Source organism: Diadema antillarum, unplaced genomic scaffold, assembly GCF_040938485.1.
Source record: "Diadema antillarum isolate AM-2024a unplaced genomic scaffold, OU_Dant_1.0 seq00000466_RagTag, whole genome shotgun sequence".
NCBI classification, from domain to species: domain Eukaryota; kingdom Metazoa; phylum Echinodermata; class Echinoidea; order Diadematoida; family Diadematidae; genus Diadema; species Diadema antillarum.
The window spans coordinates 270,606-292,800 of record NW_027271436.1 but is presented as its reverse complement, the minus strand read 5'-3'; the positions used below and the strand labels follow the sequence as shown (position 1 = coordinate 292,800).

Here is a 22,195-nt window from a genome sequence, read left to right as displayed (position 1 = left end):
CGTTCTTAATTGACACCAGCACGACTAAAATACGTCTTCAAGAGGGAAAAAATCTATTGAGGCTTTTTCACATCATCTATTAAAGGAATCAAAAGTTGATTTTAATAATCTTATCTCATAGAGCGCTGTCTCTGGAATAGTGAAACGATAAGATATCTCACACAGACAAAAAAAAAATGAAAGTTAAAAAAAAGAAGAGTGTAAGTAATTTGTACCTCTCTCGACATGTACCTTAGTTCTTGGAATAATGCCATCATTAATGATTTCAAATCACAATGTGTATTTTCAAGTCGAGCAAGCACGTCAACGGGAATCAATTTTGTGTTGGTGAGCCAGGGGCGATGCCCTGAACATTCAAGTGTTCGTGGGTATCAATAACCCTCGTGCCGATAAATAACCGTGTGTCTTAAATATTCTGCATGAAAACGAATGAATCTGTATCATCGATACCACTACCATCGACAACTATAACTTAGCTATAGTGATATGAAGAATCATTAAATTATCGTCTTGTGCTTTCATATACAGACGACATTAAGTAAGGGTGTGTGCTTGTTTGTGTGTGTGTTTATTCATCTGTTTATTTATTTATTTTTTTGGCTCTAAAATTTGACTGAGAGAGCAAGAAAATCTAAAAACCGTCTTGAGTAGCGACTAAATTTACGGTAAAGTTTGAACATTTGTTTGGCATTAGGTAAAAATGATATGAGGTAAATTTTTGCATGAATTTGGCAAATAATTGCAAAAAGAATGAAAAAATTACGTACTTGTAGATCATGCAAACAAAACTGAGATGGTGACGACAGGAAAAAAAAAAACACCTCGAAGATGTAAATGACAAAAAAAAAGCAAGCGTAAGTGAAAATTCAGCTGATTTGATAGACAAAAATAAAATACCCCTGTCATCTCATGTTCTGCTTCACTTACTAGGAGAAGAAATGACAATCAGACTGTGGCAGCAGTTAGATAAGCAAGTATTCAGAGAAGCAAAACGTCAAGACAAATGTCAAGAGCTGTTGCAGGTACCATCATAGACTAGTCATCTACAGAATGTCCTGTACGGGCTGATGGAGTGTGCGTTAAAGGATGTCACACTGCAGCTTGCTACTGTTGTGACGTTATGTCACGTGTTGTGTATGACGTCACACATGAATAACTGCCGTCTCGTTTATAACAACATCCCCACGATTTCCTGTAAGATGGTAATCAAGTGAATGGTGCGACGTATATTTCACAAAAAGTCAACATTGCTGAGTTCATGCCATACAGTTCAAAGCAATATCATTTAAGTAGTCTTCACAAATCATTCATGAATAAGGAACATTTCAATTCTTTCAAGCATACAGTGATGTAATGGGTACTACATCAAAATCCTTGTTACTAATAATTGGTAGACAAGATAATGGTAGCACCTTTCGTCAACGTGTAAGTTATTCTTCAATCGCCTTCGCCGAAGCAGAGAAAATGCACACACAATGTACCAAATGAATCAATACGATAAACAACTCATTATCTTTCGTGACATACAATACGGACTTGGTCCATTTACACGCATATAGCAGCGGCAGCAATAACCAATCCCATGCACACACAGAGAGAAAAACACACACAGAAAGACAGACAGACAAACAGACAGACAGAGAGTAAGGGAGTGGGAAATGAAAAAAAAAAGAGAACAAAAACTTATAACAAGACAAAGTACACAGTATAACTGATAGCTAGATACATACAATTAAGACAATAAACTCTTCACAAAATAAAGGTATATTATATGAATATTTATAACTTTTAAAGCATTTATCCCTCGTTCTTTGTCACTAATCTGCAGGTTTTTATACTGTGAATTATACAGTAATCACATACTATCTTTTTGGTTTAAACTTTATCACACACACAATTTTAATATTTTGACACTGCCAAACGTATGCACGCTTGAGTGTTTCGGGCCAGTGTTGATATGACGTATCACAGTGAAGCACAACAGGAAACCTTACTGAATTGCACAATTAAGTTTGCGCGATTACAAGAGACAAGATTGAATTCGAAAACAAAATAAAGGCAACAAAATAATACAATTTCATGGTGCACTATTTACATCTTTTACAGTTATGACAAGATGTGCCTTCGACTTCTGGAGAAAAAAAAATACACGAGAAATAATTTTCGTAAATGGACAAGTGCGAGATATGAGAACAGAGCACTGGATGAGACGATGTAGAGACTTCTTCATGGTTAGATTCGAGAACAAAGAGTCATTTCCATGTATAGACATTAGGGATTACACCTCACTTTACGCATGCTTACTATCCATCGAACAGCATCGGTTATCAATAACACAATCACAGTTAGTGTTACGACAACCAATACTGACGTGAATGTTCGTTTTGAAAACGTTTAATATGCCTCCCACTTTGCTCAGTACATTGGGATAGTGAAACATGCTCATCAACCTTGCATATCAGCATATGCATTATCAGAGTATGCATCCAGTCGTCTTCACGGGAAAATGTTTGTAGTGTAGAAGTGTGGAAAAACGTGCTGATTAGCTGAGTACAATCAGTAACTCGCGCTTCACGCGTCTTTGTTTTTAGATATTGTGCGCCATTTGCGGTACGCCCATGTACTGCGCTCTGGAATCCATGTTTTGTCCGTACCAGGCGTACTGTGGATGGGAATGATGGTAAGAGTGAGAATGAGGTGTGGCTGAATGCTGGGCTACGTGCGAGTGATAGTAATTATCTCTCATGGCGACTGGCATGTCCATGGACGAGCCGATGTTTCCCCCGTGAGCGCCAACGGCGTTCCCACCCGTGGCAGGCGGCCCACCACCGGCGCTGCTTCTGCCCGACTCGCTCGTTTCCCAGCGGGCTGCTGATGGGATACCGCAGCCGAGTCCCGGGGGAGTGAGTGGGTGGCTCATGGTCATATTATGATGTGGCTGAGTGCCGTGGTGCTGCGCCACTTGGCCGAGCGGCGGAGAGGCTGACTGTCCCTCGACGTGACCCATCGGTGTTGGGGGCTGCTGATGAGAGCCCGAGTTTCGGGGGAGCGGAGGGGCCTGTGGTTGGGGCTGCAGTTGCTGATGTTGCGGCGTAGGAGGGGTCTGTCCACCATGTTGCGAGTTCTGCTGGTGTGGTTGACTCCCAGGTCCTTGTTGTTGACTCATTTCATTTTGAGATGACGAGTTGCTGTTGCTGTTGCTGTTGCTATTGATTTGGTTTTGTTGTTTGAGAATCTTCTTATATTTTGACCGTCGATTTTGGAACCATATTTTGACCTGTAAGTTAAATGGAAATATAAAGACAGAAAAGGATGGAAACATCAAAGTGATACAATTTTACCAAAACTCTAATGACTTAACCCTAACTATGCCGGGCTATTTAGGTAGTTGATAGAGCCGGGGGGGGGGGGGGGGGGGCTCCCAGGCCCCCCCCCCCCCACCTCCAGATCTCGGCCGTCGATCGCACACACATTGCCTATGATGTAATCTAAAATATCTTGAAATTAATTTTTCAAAAAATTATCATTTATGCTAAATTATGCTAATTTATGCATAATGATGCATAAAATCAGACTATTTGGTATAAATCACAAAATAAAGCTCAAAACAGGCACATTCTTTTGTGTAAATATTCTTTTTAGTGTCCTTAGCAAATGCAATAAAAATTGATATCAGAAAAAATTCTGAAGTATTTTATTGTTTTTTTTTTTTATTTCTTATGTATTTCGGAGGCCCCCCCCCCCCCCCCCCCCCCGGCCTAGTTAGGGTTAATGGCACAATTCACTTTGGTTAGCAAGGCTAACCTAAATTAAGATATTGCAGAAGTGCATTTCACAAAATTTTTATCAACTTGCAGAAAGCATCACATTTTATATGCGGAAATTGATTGGTTTATTACAGGAAAAGAAGATGATAGGTGTCCGATAACGTATAATTGCATACAATGAATACACATGACATAGGGTGAGAGGGTTCACAGAAAAAAGAAATGTCGCCTCTGATATGAATTGGGCAAGAAAACAACGAACAAATTTCGATGTGTGCTTATCGCTATAAGAACACGTCTAGTTTTTTTTTTTTTATTAGCCAAAGGGGAGAAGATAAAGGGAGGATTAACTCCTCTATTTTCATCTCTCTCTCCGTCTCCCCGCCCTCTCTCACTTTCTCTCTCAGTTACTTTGAAAGTGAACTAAGCAGCTAGGATACCTGATGAATATTCATTACACGACTTTATAGCCAAGTCCATCAGTACTAGTATCCATTATGTACAACGCGGAAGAAGTGCCCAAAACATTGGGCGGTGGTGCCTTCTAAACAAAATTAGTAAACAATAATCTCGTCAGCCGACCTGAAGTGAGACTGCCGAGTATTCAATATAATTATCGGAAATTAACATAAGTATTTAGTCAAAAGCAATGGAAAATGACACGAAATGCAGGAACAAAATTTCTGGAATACAGACTAATCGGAAGCATTCTAAAAAAGAGATAAGTCTGTAATTATAACATTCATGTGGAATGATTACAAAGAGGAGGTTTGTGTGTGTGCCACCTTATACAAATCCAATATTATTCTGTCATTCGTTCTATCAATTATACTTCTCCGTTTACTTGCGAAAGAAAAAGCCAAGTGAAGTTTTATTGTATGAGTCGAAAGATAAGGCAGTAAAGGAGACGATTAGCTATTACTATTCAATAGTTAAAAGGAAAAGTATTCGCTTTTTCTTTTTGAATAATTCTGTTCATGTGCAGATTCGCAGCTCTGTTATTAAAATACGTTGTATCTTTTTATCAATTCGGAAACAGATTTCTTCTCACTTTCGTTTTCATTGTATTTGCTATAAAAAAATTAACTGCTACAAAATTTGATAACATAGTCAAACATTCAACAGTGTTCAAACACAATTTCATTGTTCCGGCAACAACCTTGGACTGTTAACAAAATATTTTAACAAAACATTGGCGATATAGGAAAAAATAACAATTGTAAGGATTGAGAAGTTATGAGAAACTGGCTTGAATTCTTATCTTGACATAAATCTTTTCGTGATCCATCAATCAATTACATTTGAAAAGGACAGAAGCCGTCGTTCAGAGGTGTTGTCGGCAAAAAAAAAAAAAAAAACACAAAAAAATGGGGGAAAATCCTTAGGCATCTTTGTAACAAGACAAGGTATAACCGGGGTTGACTTGGTATGCGCACAGGAAGCGGAGAAACAAGCAAATTAGCATTGATATGAAAGCAGCTTCAATTAGCCTCAGGGTCTGCAGACTCGTAAGCTCGTGTTAAATGCGATTAATTGGTCGGCAAGTGATTGTCAAAATTGAAAAGGTGTACCCAAAGCTCACACGATTTGTTGTCGTGAAAGAGTGGAGCAAGCCCGTCGCTGATACAATCACAAACACCAAAGAACAATTTGGCGCGAGGTCAGGCGTAATTGTGACGATCCATGAGACATAACTAATCTTGTTTCTTTATGCGTTAAGATTGAAGAACATCGTCTCAAAATGCTGTTTAGATTTCCTTGACGTGTCAAACAGCAGTCCGACGAGCAATCTCACGCTAGATTTAAAAATGAAATTGTCGTTTCCTTGATCGAAAAACTGGCCATTATTTCGTGTAATTTCTGAAAGTTTTTGTAAACTGTTATAGTAAAAACAATTCAAAAGTGGCGACGAATTCATTTTAGCCTTATTCTTAATTAAACAATCATATGTAAGGCACACCACAGCACCATGACTGTTGATGCCCTGTAATATATAATGGCATCCCAATCATCACTATATTCGGACTTCAAGACGACTAAAGTATGAAAGAAAGTGTGAATGTTGTCTCATCATGCTTCACAACGGTCAAAGACGGCGCGCCGCGGCGTCGGTATATAGAACACGCAAACATGTCATCCATTTGAGTGAATCCCGACAGATTAGCACCTCGTTTGGCCCAATAACTCGAAGTGGAGTGCCAAAGTAAATACCAATGATTTGCAAAGAGTGCATGATAGCAAGGCCCTTTCATGTTGAACCAACATGATCATACCTATTCTGACATCGGGCTTCAATGCGCAGCATGCACGTACACCCTCTCACTTGAATAACGTTGTACCTCCCCTCAACAGTCTTCAACTTTACTTAATCTGCTTTGACTTCTCGACTAAACCATTGGTAATTAATCCTCCGCAGTGCGGATCAGTCCCACGCGGATGAAGAAAAACGAGTCTCGGCACATGGTGCATACATGAACATGAAGTATTAGGAGAGACAAACCTACAAATATATAATTAGATATACTTCACGCGGAAAACTGATATGCATGCCGGGGTTGGTTAGGAGAGGGGCAGGAGATTAAGATTATTGGTGAGGAAGAGAAGTTACTTGATTCATTAATCCGTTTTTGTCATGGATTATTCCTGAAGATGGCATTTAATCTCAATCATGTCTCAATGATAGTCATTGCAAATCCTAATAAGGTAATTAAGTGGCATTCAGGTTCTTATGAACATGAGTAAATGTCTCAAACAAAAGAAAAAAAAGGGAAGAAAAGTCACTACATACCATTGACAATTTCAAATGTGAGCACTAATAAACTTGCTACCTACCATGCATTTTTGGTGTGTGTTTTTTTTTTTTTTGCTTAGTTTTTTGTGTGTTTGCTTTTTCTTTTTTTTTGGGGGGGGGGGCTATGCTACATGAATGTTTTGTTCACACATAACAATATCATGTTGGCGTATTTTTCCCGTTCGGTCTGTTCCTGGCTGGAGTATGAAAGGTGAAATTTTAAGAATAATGTCAAGACAAACTTTATCAATTTCATCGAACGGAGTGAAATAAACCAAAGAGAAGATATAAGCTCACATCAGTCGCCTCACAAGTTTTCTAGATTCTCTGCAAACATTTCAGTTGTTCCTTTACTCATTAAAACAAAAAAGAATTAAACCAGTTACAGGTATGCCCCTTGCATTAAGTTATTACAGATTTTCGATAACTTCGCAATGAAGGCTTCGAGGAAACAAGATGATGATTGCTAAATAATCGACCAAAGACAAGATTTTAAGACAGTTTTTCAACAATAATTGTAAACTGATGACGTCATCACCTCGTCCGCTTTGTATGTCTTGTTAAGACTGGAAAACGACTCGTGCAAACGTGCAATACTTTAAAGGGGAATGAAGCCTACACATACATGTGGATTGAGTGAGTGCAGAAATAGTAGAAGAGCACATCAGTTAAATTTAAGGAATATCGGACAATCCTTCAAAAGTTATGAATTTTTATAAAGTTTTGGTTCAGCCATCGCTGGATGAGAAGACACAACACTTTGCGACGTCACGTATGGGCAACGATATAAAGAAAATGTAAAAAAAAAAGAAATCATATTTGAATTCTTCCAGTATAATGAAAGAGCTCTTGATTTACCTCTTTCAGAAAGCAGGGAGAATGATATTACTCTTAACATAGTATGTCGGCATAAAGTCAAAGGAACGTGTACTTGTACACGACATTCAGTATCACTGTTATGCAGATGATATACAATTATTTGTATCTTTTTCACCAACCAGAACTGAACTCTCTGAAGCTGTAAAACGATTGGAATTATGTGTTGATGATGTTAAGGTATGGATGGAAAGAAATGGTCTCAAATTTGATAACAGTAAGTCAGAATTTATTCTGATAGGATCCAAACAGATGTTGTCTAAAGTGAATTCTGATACATGTTATGTTAGAATTGGCAATAGTAATATCAAGCCTTCGAACAAAGTTCGTAATCTTGGTGTTGTTTATGATGCAAGACATTCAAAGACCATAATTTCATAATGTATCCCAATCTGTAAGATTTCATTTGCGTAACTTAGGCTCAATTCGGAGATATTTAACTAGATCAGCAGCAGAAAAACTGATGCATGCTCTTATTTCGTCTCGTCTAGATTTCTGCAATTTTCTGTTTTGCAGCCTTCCACAAAAAGAACTCAGTAAACTGCAACGTCTTCAGAATTGTGCCGCTAGATTACTTACTTTCAAGAAGAAATTAGTGCATACTACCCCGATACTTCGGTCCCTGCACTAGCTTCCTGTAGAAAAACGTATTAACTTCAAGATTCTTCTTCTTGTTTACCGTACATTGCACAAATTTGCCCCTGTCTACTTTCAAAATACTCTTCATCTTCACCAACCACCACATAATCTCCTTTCATCAAACTCGCTAAAATCACAGGTACCTCGAATCAAGCATAATTGGGGGATCGGGCTTTTTCATATATGGGCCCAAAACTATGGAATGGCTTACCAAAATCTCTTAAGGAAGCATCTTCCATTGATGGTTTCAAAAAGAATCTCAAGACGTATATTTTCAATTTAAATTGACAATATTGTATACCTGTATGTATAGTATGTGTACGTATAGGTCTATTGTTTGTTGGTTTATTGTCTTATTTTCTGTGATACTGTTGTAACGTGACACGATATGTACTCTGTTCTAATAGCGCCTTGAGTATCTTTTTTTTTTAGGTAGAAATGTGCGCTTTATAAAAGTCTTACTATTATTATTATTATTACTTTTCATTGAAAACAAAATTCGTGGAATTCTCTTTATATATTCATTATATCGTTTTCCATTTGCGACGCCCGAATTGGAGCACTTTTTCATTCAACGATGGCAGCACCAAAGCTTTAATAATGTATAACTTTTGAATGGATTGTCCGATTTTCGTCAATCTTTCAATGATGTGTTTAGTAACATTGTTAAATTCACTCAATGCAAACTTATATTCGGGTTTCATTTCTCTTTAACATTGTCTGCCTTTCTCCCATAGTATCATTTTTTTTTACCTGGAGTATAGAGATTCATTTAAAAACATTTAACCTGTTCAAACAACGAAAAAAATGGGTCATTGAGGAATACATAAATTATGTCAGATCTGGTTCTCTTTCAGTCATTATTATCATTGCCAATACCTCGTTTATTTGTATCACATAAGTCGATGATCTAGCCAATGGGACGTTTGTCCCTAGCGCAATGACTCCCGGAAGACTGACCGCTAGTGACCATCTCGCTGTCACGCCTTTGTGAACGCCCATGGCGAAATGGTTAAACAGTGGCCTGATCCACAGTGACAAACGAGGACCCCATTCTCTGTGATTTCAAAAGCATCAAGGGTATTTTAATTAACGCGTAACCGATGACACGGTTCCTACACGACAAGCTTTATTCCGACGGGACATTGTGTCTCTGGTGTATACAGGGCCTCCATCCATAGCATGTAACGTCAATCAATGATCGAGTTCATGCATGCATTTTTTTTTTCCAAGGCGCATCGCAGAAACAGTCATCGGCGACGCCACATTGGCTAGCTTGCGTTGAAAGGGTTGTATACTAATACACTGTGTTTAATGAACACATGAATATTGTGCCCAGCTTCCGCCTGTAAATAACATGTAGTGCGTATATTATGTTTGTCCTGATTAATAGCGCAACCACTGCGATTAAGGCGTAATCCCGGATTCCTTGCCCAATCCTGGCCCAGACGCTGTTTTATTGTCAGTGAAAGTCGGTTTATCTTTGCTTCTGTCTTACAATGGAGGAGTAATGATGTCCTCTTCCCCCCCCCCCTCCAAAAAAAAAAAAAAAGATAATCGTGTCGTCCTTGATACAAGATCGGATACATCATTTACAAGGTAAATAGTAATGAAAGGAACAATAATATGCACTGAAAGGGAAGTAAAGGAAATGGAATTAAATGATCTCAAAAGACATGGAAACTCTTCTGCACTATCAGATTTTAGTGCTTTTCATGTCCGTCAGTTATTTTATTATGCTTCCTTGAACAAGATATTACAAACTAGTCACCATTATGCTAATATTATAAACTGTTAAGATTTATTGCACATTGAAGAAAATCGGTAATGACACAATCCAATTACTACATACTTTTACCATGCGATAGGGAAACCATATCTATAATTGAATTATTAGTTTATCTTAATATTGTTCCTTTATTATGAATGCTGATAAATGGTTATGATAAATGACGAAGAATGCTTAAACGGGTACATAACAGTTTTTAAAGTGCAGATTATGCCCAATAATGCAAGAAATCAAATCGGGTACATAACAGTTTTTAAAGTACAGATTATGCCCAATAATGCAAGAAATCAAATCGTTTCCCGTAATTAAAGGAGGCTCAATTTTTCAACTTGTTCATACGAGCATTGAAGTATGCTATTTTTTCTCAAAAGATGATATCAGTATGAAATGCAATACGCTGAACAGCTATATTCTAATCATGTCTACTAACAATTTTAATGTTAGTGTTACAATAGCTATTACAATAGGATATGGAAACCCGACAGCATGTTCGTCAACACGACATATGGAGCCAAAGTTAATGGCAAAGCAGAAGTAACAGGTAATTCCTAGGACTGCTTCGATTTTGAAAGATGAAGTATGAAGGATATCATTATAGCTTTATTATCTAGTGCTCTTGCTTTCTATTGTTAAGTTGTACTTTGGTATGAACTATTTTTTGATTTGTTTATTATATTGCTTTAAAACTACATCCCAAAACGTCAACAATCCTCAAAACAACATTAGGCGCTAGTCACTTTAAAAAAATGAGAATTTAACGAACAAACAATCACATGTGAGTTTCTTATGTATATTTCTTTTCTTACTTCTTGCTCAAGAAATAAAACATAACTACCGTCAAATCGTTTCCTTGCTTCATATCTAACAAGGCATCTGTTGAAAGTTTGAACACTTTGTCTTATCAAGCATCGGTTTATGTCAACTTGTGATACGTCTAGTGTGACAAAACTGAGCGTAAATAGGTTTAAAAAAGAAACATTTATTCATTCATTTCATTTTATTTCATTTCCAACGAAAGTATACAATAAATATGACATTTGCATACAGACAAAGTAAAGTACAATGTGACTTTTGCATATTCAAGTGAGATTTAAATGCAGGCCATTTTTTTAACAATAAAATAAAACACGCTTTTAGATAAGAAATGCATGGGCAAACTGTAACTGAATCGTAACATTACTCATGGAATTGTAGTGTTCGTCAGAGAAGAGCAAATACAAAAATATCAATAGTGTCTGGGAGATTGAAATTAATCAAAAACGACATGAAGTCACTTGAAGCTGATGAGAATATTCTTTTCCATAAGTGCTGGCTAAGCACATTGACTGAACCAAAAACTGTGAAATAATCTCGTGACTTTTCATAATATCCATTTCTTATAAAGTCACTGACCTATGAATCCCCCAAGCCATTCACAAAATACAATTGATGTAACAATTGAATCATTCAAAACTTGTTTGACCTGTTCAAATGGTCTTGAATTCCACTGCGTAATAGAAGAAAAAACCCGAAAAGCTTTAAAAAAGGGTAGTCAGAATTGATGAGAAACAAGGCGACAAAACCTAATGAATGACATTCGATTTGTGACTACGATAGAGGTTATTATGAGTTAATTTGGCTTTAACAAAAGCAACAAACAAGCTCAGTTTTCTTAAGATATTTGAAAATACCATCATTTGTGTCAAATATAAGTCAATATATGAGAATACACGACTTTGAAATTATGCTCTTAAACAGGAAATTCACCCCATGTTTAAGTTGAACCTTTGATAAATCCTCTAAGTATGACGCCCTAGTTACTCGATCGCAAGCTTTGGTTTATACATTACTGTTTATGCTTGAAATTATTTGCGAGTACCGGTATGCTTTATCATGATACTGCTTAGCAGTCTGCCCCTTCAAAGCACAGCAGTGACGAAATTTCATTGCTTCGGAATTTTTAGATTTCTGATCACTTAAACCCAATACTTCATTTTTGTTTGCTTGTTCGATTGTAAATGTCTTCGCTGCCACTCGACATCATTTTACTATAATTACTAAATACTAACTAACTAACTACTAAATGTTTGATATTAATATCGTTGTAACATAAGGTAACCTGGTTATATTGCACAAGTAAAAGTATGTTTTTAGTATCAATTTTCTTATATTAATGTAACTAACAAACTAAGCTGGTCTCTGTTCATTGAACTTATGCTAGTACTAATGTTGCAAAACTTAACTTTAAGATGTCGGAAAATGGAACGAATCAACCAGTTTACAACAAAAGATTGAAAGGAAAACCTACAGTCAGACAAGATTCTGGCAACCTAGGTCCAAAGCTTAATATTGTCTCACGCGATCTTTACCTGAGTTTGAGTTAGACCGAGCGAGGCTGCAATCTCGGCGCGCTCGGGCAGGGCAAGGTACTGGGTTTGCTGAAACCGCTGGTTCAGCTGCTGTAGTTGTAGGCTGGTGTATATGGTCCGAGGCTTGCGTAATTTCTTCCCCCTGAGGCTCAGCTTGGTCTCAATGGAAGTCTCACTGTCACTTTTGTGGTCCATGAAACCTGGCAAACGCGACCACAAGAAGCATCATGTCAGGTGATCAGTATGGATGAAATATTTTCAAAGTTAGCTATTAAATGACTATTGAATAGCTCCTATTTCCCATTCTTCCAAGTGTTTCATATTGAAACGGCACAAAAAGTACTAAGCCTACTGCAATTTGACTAAAACTTATGAAATCATGAACATGCACTGACTCATTGAATTGAATGTTTATCAGTGTTCCTCTAAATACGCAAAGAAAAATCAGATCCATCAAACTTGAGCAATCTGATTTCTCGTCCTGTGAAACTTTGAACCACAACTTTTTGCAACATTGGAATGAAATTCAAATAAAAGAACATAATCATTTCATTTCCTTCAGGAACATCTACCTCCATTCCAGTGTGAGCAACTGGAGGAGATCATAACCAAATTTCTCAACTTTTAGAGTCTTGGTCGAACAGAGACAAACAAGCGTTTGCTGTAAACAGTTATCATTTGTATATCCAACCCTCGGCTTTTTCCTATCATTTTGACTCTTTCTATTGTCAAATTAGAGTGTCAGCATTTAATTTGTAGGTAGTGATTTCAATATTAGTTTAAGATAATGAATTATTAAAATGGAACCAAGAGACTGGAATGGTTCCTTCAATATCAGCATTCGTTTGGGTTTCAAACGCAGATACATCAGTGTCCACACAGCATTGTAAACATCCCTATATTTGTTTTTGTTCTTTCCCTAAACTTACACAATCATTGCTGTTGATAACTGTTTAGGTAGTCTTTTTATCGTTCTGTGGTAAAAGATAGCGTTCACGCGAAATCAAAAGTGTAAGAAATTGACATAAAGACGCACGTAAAGCAACTGTCTATCTTGCTCATACACCATAAGCAAAGAAATTCAGAGCTGCGCACCATTCGAAAGATCGATGAACAGTTAAAATTTCATCTTTTGTGGTTATATACCTGTTATTTTTTAGTATATTTCTGTATTATGTAAAGGTTTATTGAGATATCATTCCGTAACATCTATTTACAATATTGTGACATGAGTCTGTAATGTACTTTTTTTTTGTCTGTGCCTTGCGTCTCCTGCTTATCCCATGGGACAGCTTAGATAGGCTTTGCATATTACATTGTTCATTGACATGATAAAGACTGTTAAACAAACTACATACATTATGTATAGATATATCATTTTTTGTGTGTGAATATGTCTACATGTTTTTGCTTTTTTGTTCGTGTTGTTCAAGTGGTTATCAATCGTAAGAGACCGTGTAAGATTTCACCAGTTACAACCACCACCATCAAGACGAGAAAATTAAACAATTCTATTTTCTATATAACGTGCTTTTACATTAAAGAAATAAGCGTATTCTGCATAGATTCTTACATCATTGCGTAAGATCCACTCCTTAAATCTCGCAATGTTCTGTATGCTGATCTATCAAAACAGATGACTATAATCTCGAATAGGATCTCGAGTTATTAGCGACACGGCGTCCAGAAGAGAACTTTAATGAGGGTCTAATAGACACTCCATCAGCACTTCACATAGGGCAGCATCGTCACTCTCGGTATCATGAATGAAACCATCGAGATTTTGGATAGTGATAACATTTTAATTTCAATATAACGTATCCAAGGAAAGAATGTGAGGATTGGTGGAGGTTGGAAAGATTATTGTGGAGTGTTGGAACCATGATTGCATTCTTATCGCAAATCATGTCGCATATGAAAGCTGGGAAAAAGCACAATCAGAGTTCGGTTGGATATCAAACTATGTGATCTTACTTTCACTTCTTTGACAAATAGGAGGGAACGCCTAGCTGTTGAAAAAAGACACCCATGAGATGGAAATATATATATGAGACAACCATGAGAGGGAAAAATTGATGGATAGATAGATAAATGAGGGGACGAATAGACGAGGAGATTGGTGTGTAAGCAGACAGGAAAGGAGATTAAAAGAAAATTACCTTTGGGAGAGAAAGAAGAACGATTGATGGAGTGAGAGAAAAAATGCATTGCATTATAAAGGGTTACAAACCCAGTAATGACTACAGCCGGATCGATACTTATGTACTGTGGTACCTCCTACACACGATTGCGCAAAATTTGGTGGTGTACATTCTATTTGTTGAAATACAAAATATCTTTATATCAACTTTCTTTTCGCTTCATGCGTTGTCTCGGGTTTCAAGTTGCAATTTCGTAAAGATGTATTGAATGGAAACGAAGTTAGTGCAGAGTTTACGTGACTAAAGAACCAACGGGCTCTGGTGGTTTTAAGTTTCAAATAGCCCCCTTCCTTTGGAAAAAAAAGAAACAGAATTACGCGAAGGCGCTAATCCCGTTAGCTTACGAGGGATCAATGCGTAGATGTGTATACCGCGCTATTAGTGAGTCTATTTGCCCCGCTGTTCTCCCTTTCTCCTGTTTGTTCAATTTCAAAAAACCCGAGTTGCGTGAATTTGGAATCAATGCGGCTAATCGGGTTTTGTCGATATTTGTCAGGGGAGCAACCTCTTAATAGTTTCAACCACAGCGCCCACAGAGGGGGAGACCTGCACCCCTCTCCAACCCTCCCAATTACATGGAATTTCTACCATTGGTCAACGTGACACAACTCAATAGTCGGACAACGGTAAAAAATGAATACACACACACACACACACACACACACACACACAAGCCGCTGCTTGACCGAAAACACTAAGATAAATGTCTTTGCAATGAACTTTATTCTATACAATTTGCCCATCTCTTTATGGGACACAAACGTAGCTTACGCTTCAGGTCAATTTCTTATGGATAGACTATTGGTGTGGATTCACGTATGGGTAAGTCCCAAATAGCCCGCTACAGATGCTATAAAAGGTAGAAATCACACACCCCTATTGTAGAGAAAAGCAACAAATGAAACTGTACAAAATATGACTCCCATGATAAATCATCTATTCAATATGAAGTGAACGTGTGAATACCTCGGAAGTCAAACCTGCCCTGTGGCTGCTCTGTAAAGTTGCTATTTTTTTTCTGTAAAGATTTTTTATTCGTATACTTCGAAACTTCATCGGAAAAGGACTTACGACACCGTTCACAGTAGTTTATCGCTTTACTGAATTAAAGAAATAACTTATATAATTTCTTTTGTCGTAATTGATACGACAGATGTGGTTATTTTTGTAGTTTGAATCTCTAAACAAGATACGATATGCTTTTATGTAATTAGCATCATATTATATCAACTATCGAATGCTTTAACGGTCATTATATAAATTTTGTATATATATATATATATATATATATATATATATATATATAATACATATGATTATACATTAATATATATATATATAGAGAGAGAGAGAGAGAAAGGGAGAGAGAGAGAGAGAGAGAGATGTATGTATGTTTTGTGATCCACGCCTAACAAGTTCCATTTTTTAGTGGATCATTGTTCCTTCACTATATGAAATTCTGTTACATTATAGCAAGATTTTCATTCTTCTCGCTATATAAATATCCCTATAATGTACTTTGTATCACACTTTGACTTTAATTTCTTTCAAATTGCATAAAAATATGATTTGACAATAATGTATACTTTGTATTTTGCGTTACTTTTTGTTTGAGAGAAATAAAGCATAATTGAATTGAATTGGCACAAGAAAAAAAAATAACATAAGAATTAAGTAGTCAGTATTTGTGCTGCCAACAAGATAGAACATCAACATATAGTTTATAATATATGTTGAATGATTGTAGTGCCCTTGTGATATCAAATGCTTTCTAATTTCACTGCTGATTTTTTTTTAATGAGATGCTATATCAATATTCCTTAGTAATTTTTGTAATCCTTCAACAAAAAAAGAACAAACAAACAACTAAATCTTGAAATGTGTTTGTGTTTTAATCATAGTAGTTCTACTCAAAAATCATGAGGATATTCAATTAAAATATCTTTCAACTCGCAAATGATCGATACGACTTCTTTCTATAATGATTGGAGAGTCAAGTCATGCTACATCAAATGCAGTACGATGAACGTCATTGTTCATGTAAAATAGCTTGACGGTGAAATCTTATGAAAAGTGCAAATCAGAAGTGATGATGAAACAGACTGAACGACACAGTGAAATGACAAGTGCCCTTTTCGATGGATGGCACCATCAGTGAAACAGTTGTGTGTTTTACATCAATTATATAGCGCAGTGCTACAAAAAAACAACAACAATAAAGCAAATCCGGGGACCGTTTCATGAAACTTTTTGTCAGTGATTTACACTGACAACTGTTAAAAGTTACTGAAATCCTTGCGTCTGATTGGCTGATAGCAAATTTGTCGGTGAAAACCTAAATTAGAACACTTTAGAACACTGCTAATATAAAATAACAATTAATGCAGTATCGACAATTAAAATGATTGCTGAATTTGTTCCCAGGGGGTAATATTTCGTATCAATTTTCTCATCATTATCTTCAGATCCCGAGACATTTCTGGAACTTTTTGCTTCTGTGAAAGATTGTATTTAATAACATGCTAGCATGGACTTTCAAGAGGTGGGATTTCAACCAGAATTTAGTGTACACCTGTTGCACGTGCACTTAAAGGGTGTGCACAGTTCTGGTTGAGGTTAGGATTTAGCTTTTTTTGCGAGATATTCAGAAATTACTCTATGAGATGTCAAAGAGCATGCAGTTCTAAGGGGTATCAAAAGTTTATTTGATGAAAATCGGTTTTGAAATAGCTGAGATATCCAAAAACAAGGTGAAACAAAGAGATCCTAATAAAAGGCGTGGCCTGTCGCCTTTTATCATCACCACTTTTTTGGATATCTCAGCCATTTGAAAACCAATTTTCATCAAATAAACGTTGAATCCTTCTTAGAATTACATGCTCTTTCATATTTCATAAGATGTTCTCACTTACGAATGTTATAAACCTGAATCCCCACCTCAACCAGTACTGTACAGTCCCTAGATGTTTCAAACATATTCTAAAGTTTTAAGAACAGGGGAGTTCTTTGTGCATGCACAACACACGAGCAAATTAATTCGCAGTCGATGAATGATCACACACACACGCACACACACATACACACACACACACGCACAAATATTTAATGTTGTCTTTTGAGATGAAATAGACTGCGCTAGATTTTGTCATTGAAAATGATGGAGCGAAGCCTTCATCCACTCCTGATTAGCCATTGTTAGGAATCTTAATGATGTATAGTATTGGGTTTTACGACTGTAGCCCTACATGTAGGAATGAGATCAGCATATGAAAACAGCATTAATCACTTGATTAGGGGTCTAGAGGGATAATTACATAGCACTTTTAAGGTCCAGCGATGCGGCTCAATAAAGAACAGAACATTCCATAAAACGACCCAGCGCTGCTGTATAAGAGACCATATCGATTTGAATTTTTGGCAATCGGTGGACAAGACATAAGAACAGTTCCATGAAGTCTCTCCTATTATGTAAACCACATGCTGATAGTGAAAGAAAATGCCCATCGATACATAACACAGTCGTAATATGAGCTGTTTCACAACCAGACACAGTCATTTTTAGCATTTCCATGTACACTGCTATTCAACAGTTAAAGGTCTCTAAGAAAAGTCATCAAAGATCAATGTGATGAAAGCCACAAATCAAAATACACTCCATAGACCAGGAAATACAATCCATATAATGTTATACAGTCAGTAATCAAATGTAATCAAATGAGAATCATATTTTGCACATAATAAAATATTATCAAACGGGTCATTCCTACAGTTTATTCCCTCTGATTACCTTGAGAATGCATTTCTCAACTACAGGAAAAGGACCACAAGCTACACTGGACAGAGATGCATGCATGCAGTGGTATCGTGCACTCTATATTATGTTGGATGCTTCCACCAAGTATAGTTATAGTATGTAGGGTACAAACTGTACCCCTTCCCTTTGATGAATAGGGGTAGACTTAACATTTGCACCTAATGAAGAACAAAAGTATCCTGACGAATAAGATTCCATGTTCTCTGTCTAAAAGAACCATTAAACCAAACACTTGTACTCACTTAGGAACTGGATCATCCCCAGGATTCAGTAATAACTATTCATTTTTTCACAATACTGTGAAGATTGCATCGGTCCTTTTCTATCGACGTAAAATGACGTTAAAAGCAATCAACAGTGATATTCTCATAGGTCTACAGACATTCAAAGTATGTTACTTCTATTTTAGAAAATGATTCAATTGAAAAAGAAAGTGGAGACACATTTTTAATGGAATATTTTGTGTTTTAGAATTACCGTTAATATCATTCCCATCAGGGTAATGTGATACAATATAATTATCAACGTGATGACAGTTTCGGTGTATACAATGTGAAAAGTCCTGAAAAGGACTGTAGAAAGAAGAGATATAATCATTATTCAGATCGTCTCACGACCTCGATATTCCCTTTTGTTTCATAGGTTCAAGAAAAATTTATGTAAATCTGATTTTGTTTAAAGATGTCCTGTGGAATAACAATGATTCAAATATATGTATGTAAAAGCCTAAGAGTGTACAGAAACTTAAAATGCCATAGCTGTTAATTATTCTGGAGGGAATCATTATATTTCCATATTGAGTAAGTGTACGAATCTACCACCGATACCACATTACTAGCTGAAAATTGAATCTGAACACTCATGAAGCACTCATGAAGTAAAAGTTCCTAAAACAACTGATGAAAATGCCAATAGCAAGGTGTGGCTTGTAAATTTCAATTATCAATCATAACAATTTCACTTGGTCAAGACATGTATCCCATTTTTGGTAGAGCTAAGTGATCCATTGCAAGATTGTTGAACTTAAAAGATGCCTTGCTAACTTTCATGAGGTAAAAAGAGAGATAATACGAGTGACCTGTTGAGCAGGTCATAAAAATTTCAAATATCATTAGTCCCAGATAAATAAATGCTTGTTTTTCTTGATAAGCACAGTGTGCAGCTTAAAGGATTCACCAGCTATTCCTAGGAACTTTCTTTCTCATTCATTTTAAGATCTCTCATTATAGGTATTTACATACTGCGTAACAATTTACAGTCGTGTCACGTGGGTTTGTATTTCTGTCCTTTTTGTCCTGTAATGTCTATCTTGTTTTGAGTTATTTGATATTTTACTTTTGTAATTAAGAAAATCCAGGTTTGGGAATCACTTACCTAAGTAATACACAATCAACAATCTATAATTGTTTTTTGTTTTTACCTCTCATTTTTAATCTCAAAGCATACATTATGAGGCAATACGACTGGCTTGAAACCCTGTATACATGTACATTCTTTTGATTTGATTACCATTAATTCTTATCTTGCAGTCTACCAATGGATATAACGGTCATTTTATTTTTTGTTTTGTTTCATGTTCTGTGGAAGAAAAGCGAAAAAATGAATTGATTGGAAATTTACTTTCGTTACACAGTTCTTTTATGAATGAACACATGGAAATGTTTCACAAAATGTTTCAATAATGGTGAAAGTTCAGTATTTATCATTCAATTGTGGTTGAATTTATGAACTTCTATACATCAGTCTCTCTGATTCACAAATGGATTTTTATCAATGCATAGATTTACGTGTTTCTACAAAGTTTTCCGATGTATAAAAACCTTTGTAATTGATTCTAAACGAGACGTAAAGCTGCGATACATTATTTTACCTTACCTTTTTGACAAAAAAAAAGAGATGGGGATTTTTGTGTTTCTTATTTTTGTGGATATCTGCTGTCTTTCTTGAAGTGAAACAAATGCTATTGTTTAAGAAATGCTATATCATCTCGGCCATGGAAAGGAGTTGATTTCACAAACATCCTTACTTAATGATTTCGTCAGTTTAGCGACGAACTAATATACGAGAATATTGCACAGCTATAAGGCATGTCTTTAAAGAAATTCGCTGTATATTAATGTTCTGCACTCAAGATGCATCAGCATTCCCTGCTATGCGATGATATGATTCTCACTGCCATCTAAAAAAATGGCGAGATGGGAAACTTTTTTAAAGACCTATTGGTCATGACTTTTACGTTGGATGCACGGTAGAGGTGAAATGTATTGTAAATATGCGAGGAGCTGTGGAGAGGAGTCCAAGCTCATCGCTACCATTGCGTGAGCAGAAGCAATAATAACCAGCTGTAGCCATGTGTGAAATTGTATGGACTTTTGCTGATAACTCTGATGAAGTTCTTTTGCGATGACTAATCTGGTTTTTTCTTTCTTTCTTTTTAGTTGACCGCTTATCACAGACACTGGTCACTTTTTCAATAAAGACCCGAATGCTGAACAAGTTTTTTGTTTTTTTTTTCGTACTTGCCATCCCCTTTTCATGGTGGCAAACAGAGCATGTCACTGTTGTTATTTGAAAAATTAGTGTTAAAGTTGCAACGTCAGGTCCAGAAGACTCTAATTCTCTTTTTTTTTTCAATTGTTTAGTTCATTCATCCTTGGAATAAGAATAAACGACACCTTTTAACTGAATGTATCATGTAATGGGGATGATAAGGAGCCATGTCTAGTGTTAACGTTTTGCAGTTTCTCGGATTCTCTCCGGTAGCCAAATGAGATATGATCTGTGTTAAACTCATCGTTTTTATTTTCGATTTTATGTCATCTTGAAATTTATTCTGTGGTACCCTGATATTCTCTATGCATTCGATTAAATGCAAAATTTATTTTACGAAGATTGGCAACCGGTAACAATCACTAACTGATACAGCACTTGAGTAGAACCATCATCGATAGAACATCGTGAAAGAACAGAATATGGCCAAAGTTTGACATGAACGATAATTTGTGTTAGTTACGTGGAAATGCACTTAGACCTATTGAAGATGTTTTGTTCATCTATATCTACGGTGGATATTTACCTTCTTTCGTTGACAGCGATGTTATATGATCCGGTGAGTCGTAAATCGGAGGATGTCCAGCCATTGGAGTGTTCATGAAATGGTAACTGAAATGTCTTGTCTGGCCCATCGGTCCCATGCCACTAAGGGACGGATGAGTGTCCGGCCCGCTGGAGTTAGCCATCGGCCTCCTACCGACGGCGCTGTATGGCATTGGGCGGGAATACGGCGCCCCTGCTCCTGCAGCAGTCGGGTGGTGGTGGTGATACGCCATCGGCTGCTGGATCTCAGTGAAGGCCGAGCGGCTGGCGATGTGCTGGTATTCTCCGTAGCCGTCAACCATGTGGTTCATCTTGCCGATCTCGAACGAATACATCAATTCTGAGCCAGGATGGTACAAACAACTAGAAGTTCCGGCAAAACATTCAGGCCAGTGATGGCGTGTTGAAACTCCAAGTTTGATGACAAAATGACGACTGGTGTCCTTTCTAGAGCGTCTGTATTTCTCTTCCCTCTTTTGCCCACAAAGAAGTGAACAGTAGTAGGCCTACTACTCGCTAATGCAACAGAGCTAATGTCGCTTATACTGCACCGAGAATCGAGACAAACTAAGTTCATACCCGTTGTGCATTTCAATCGATTTGATATCTTTGGAATAGACAAACTGATCTATTCAACATTAAAAAGTCAAGATGTCATCATTGAACATACCTGACTCCTCCGAGCGTCGAGGGAAAAGGCTTTAACGAAGGTTGGATTGAAAAAGAGAAATAAAATCGTTCATGGAATACTGTCGATGGAGACAGACAGGCCAGGACCAGCGTACAACAATTTTTAATGTAAATCACACATAATAGATTTCCAACATGAAACCATTTCTTCTACCAAATAAAAACACTTTAGCTCCGTCCAGCC

The 22,195-nt window shown here is 36.8% G+C and overlaps 1 protein-coding gene across 1 annotated transcript; it reads right to left on the bottom strand.

Moving 5' to 3' along the window:
* Positions 1–2,587: 2,587 nt before the first annotated feature.
* LOC139733251 (uncharacterized) lies at positions 2,588–21,656 on the bottom strand. Its single transcript, XM_071644090.1, has 3 exons — positions 21,302–21,656; positions 12,211–12,410; positions 2,588–3,277 (listed from the first exon to the last, which is right to left on the bottom strand). The coding sequence occupies exons 1-3, from the start codon at positions 21,654–21,656 to the stop codon at positions 2,588–2,590; spliced, it is 1,245 nt and encodes a 414-aa protein (XP_071500191.1).
* Positions 21,657–22,195: the final 539 nt, after the last annotated feature.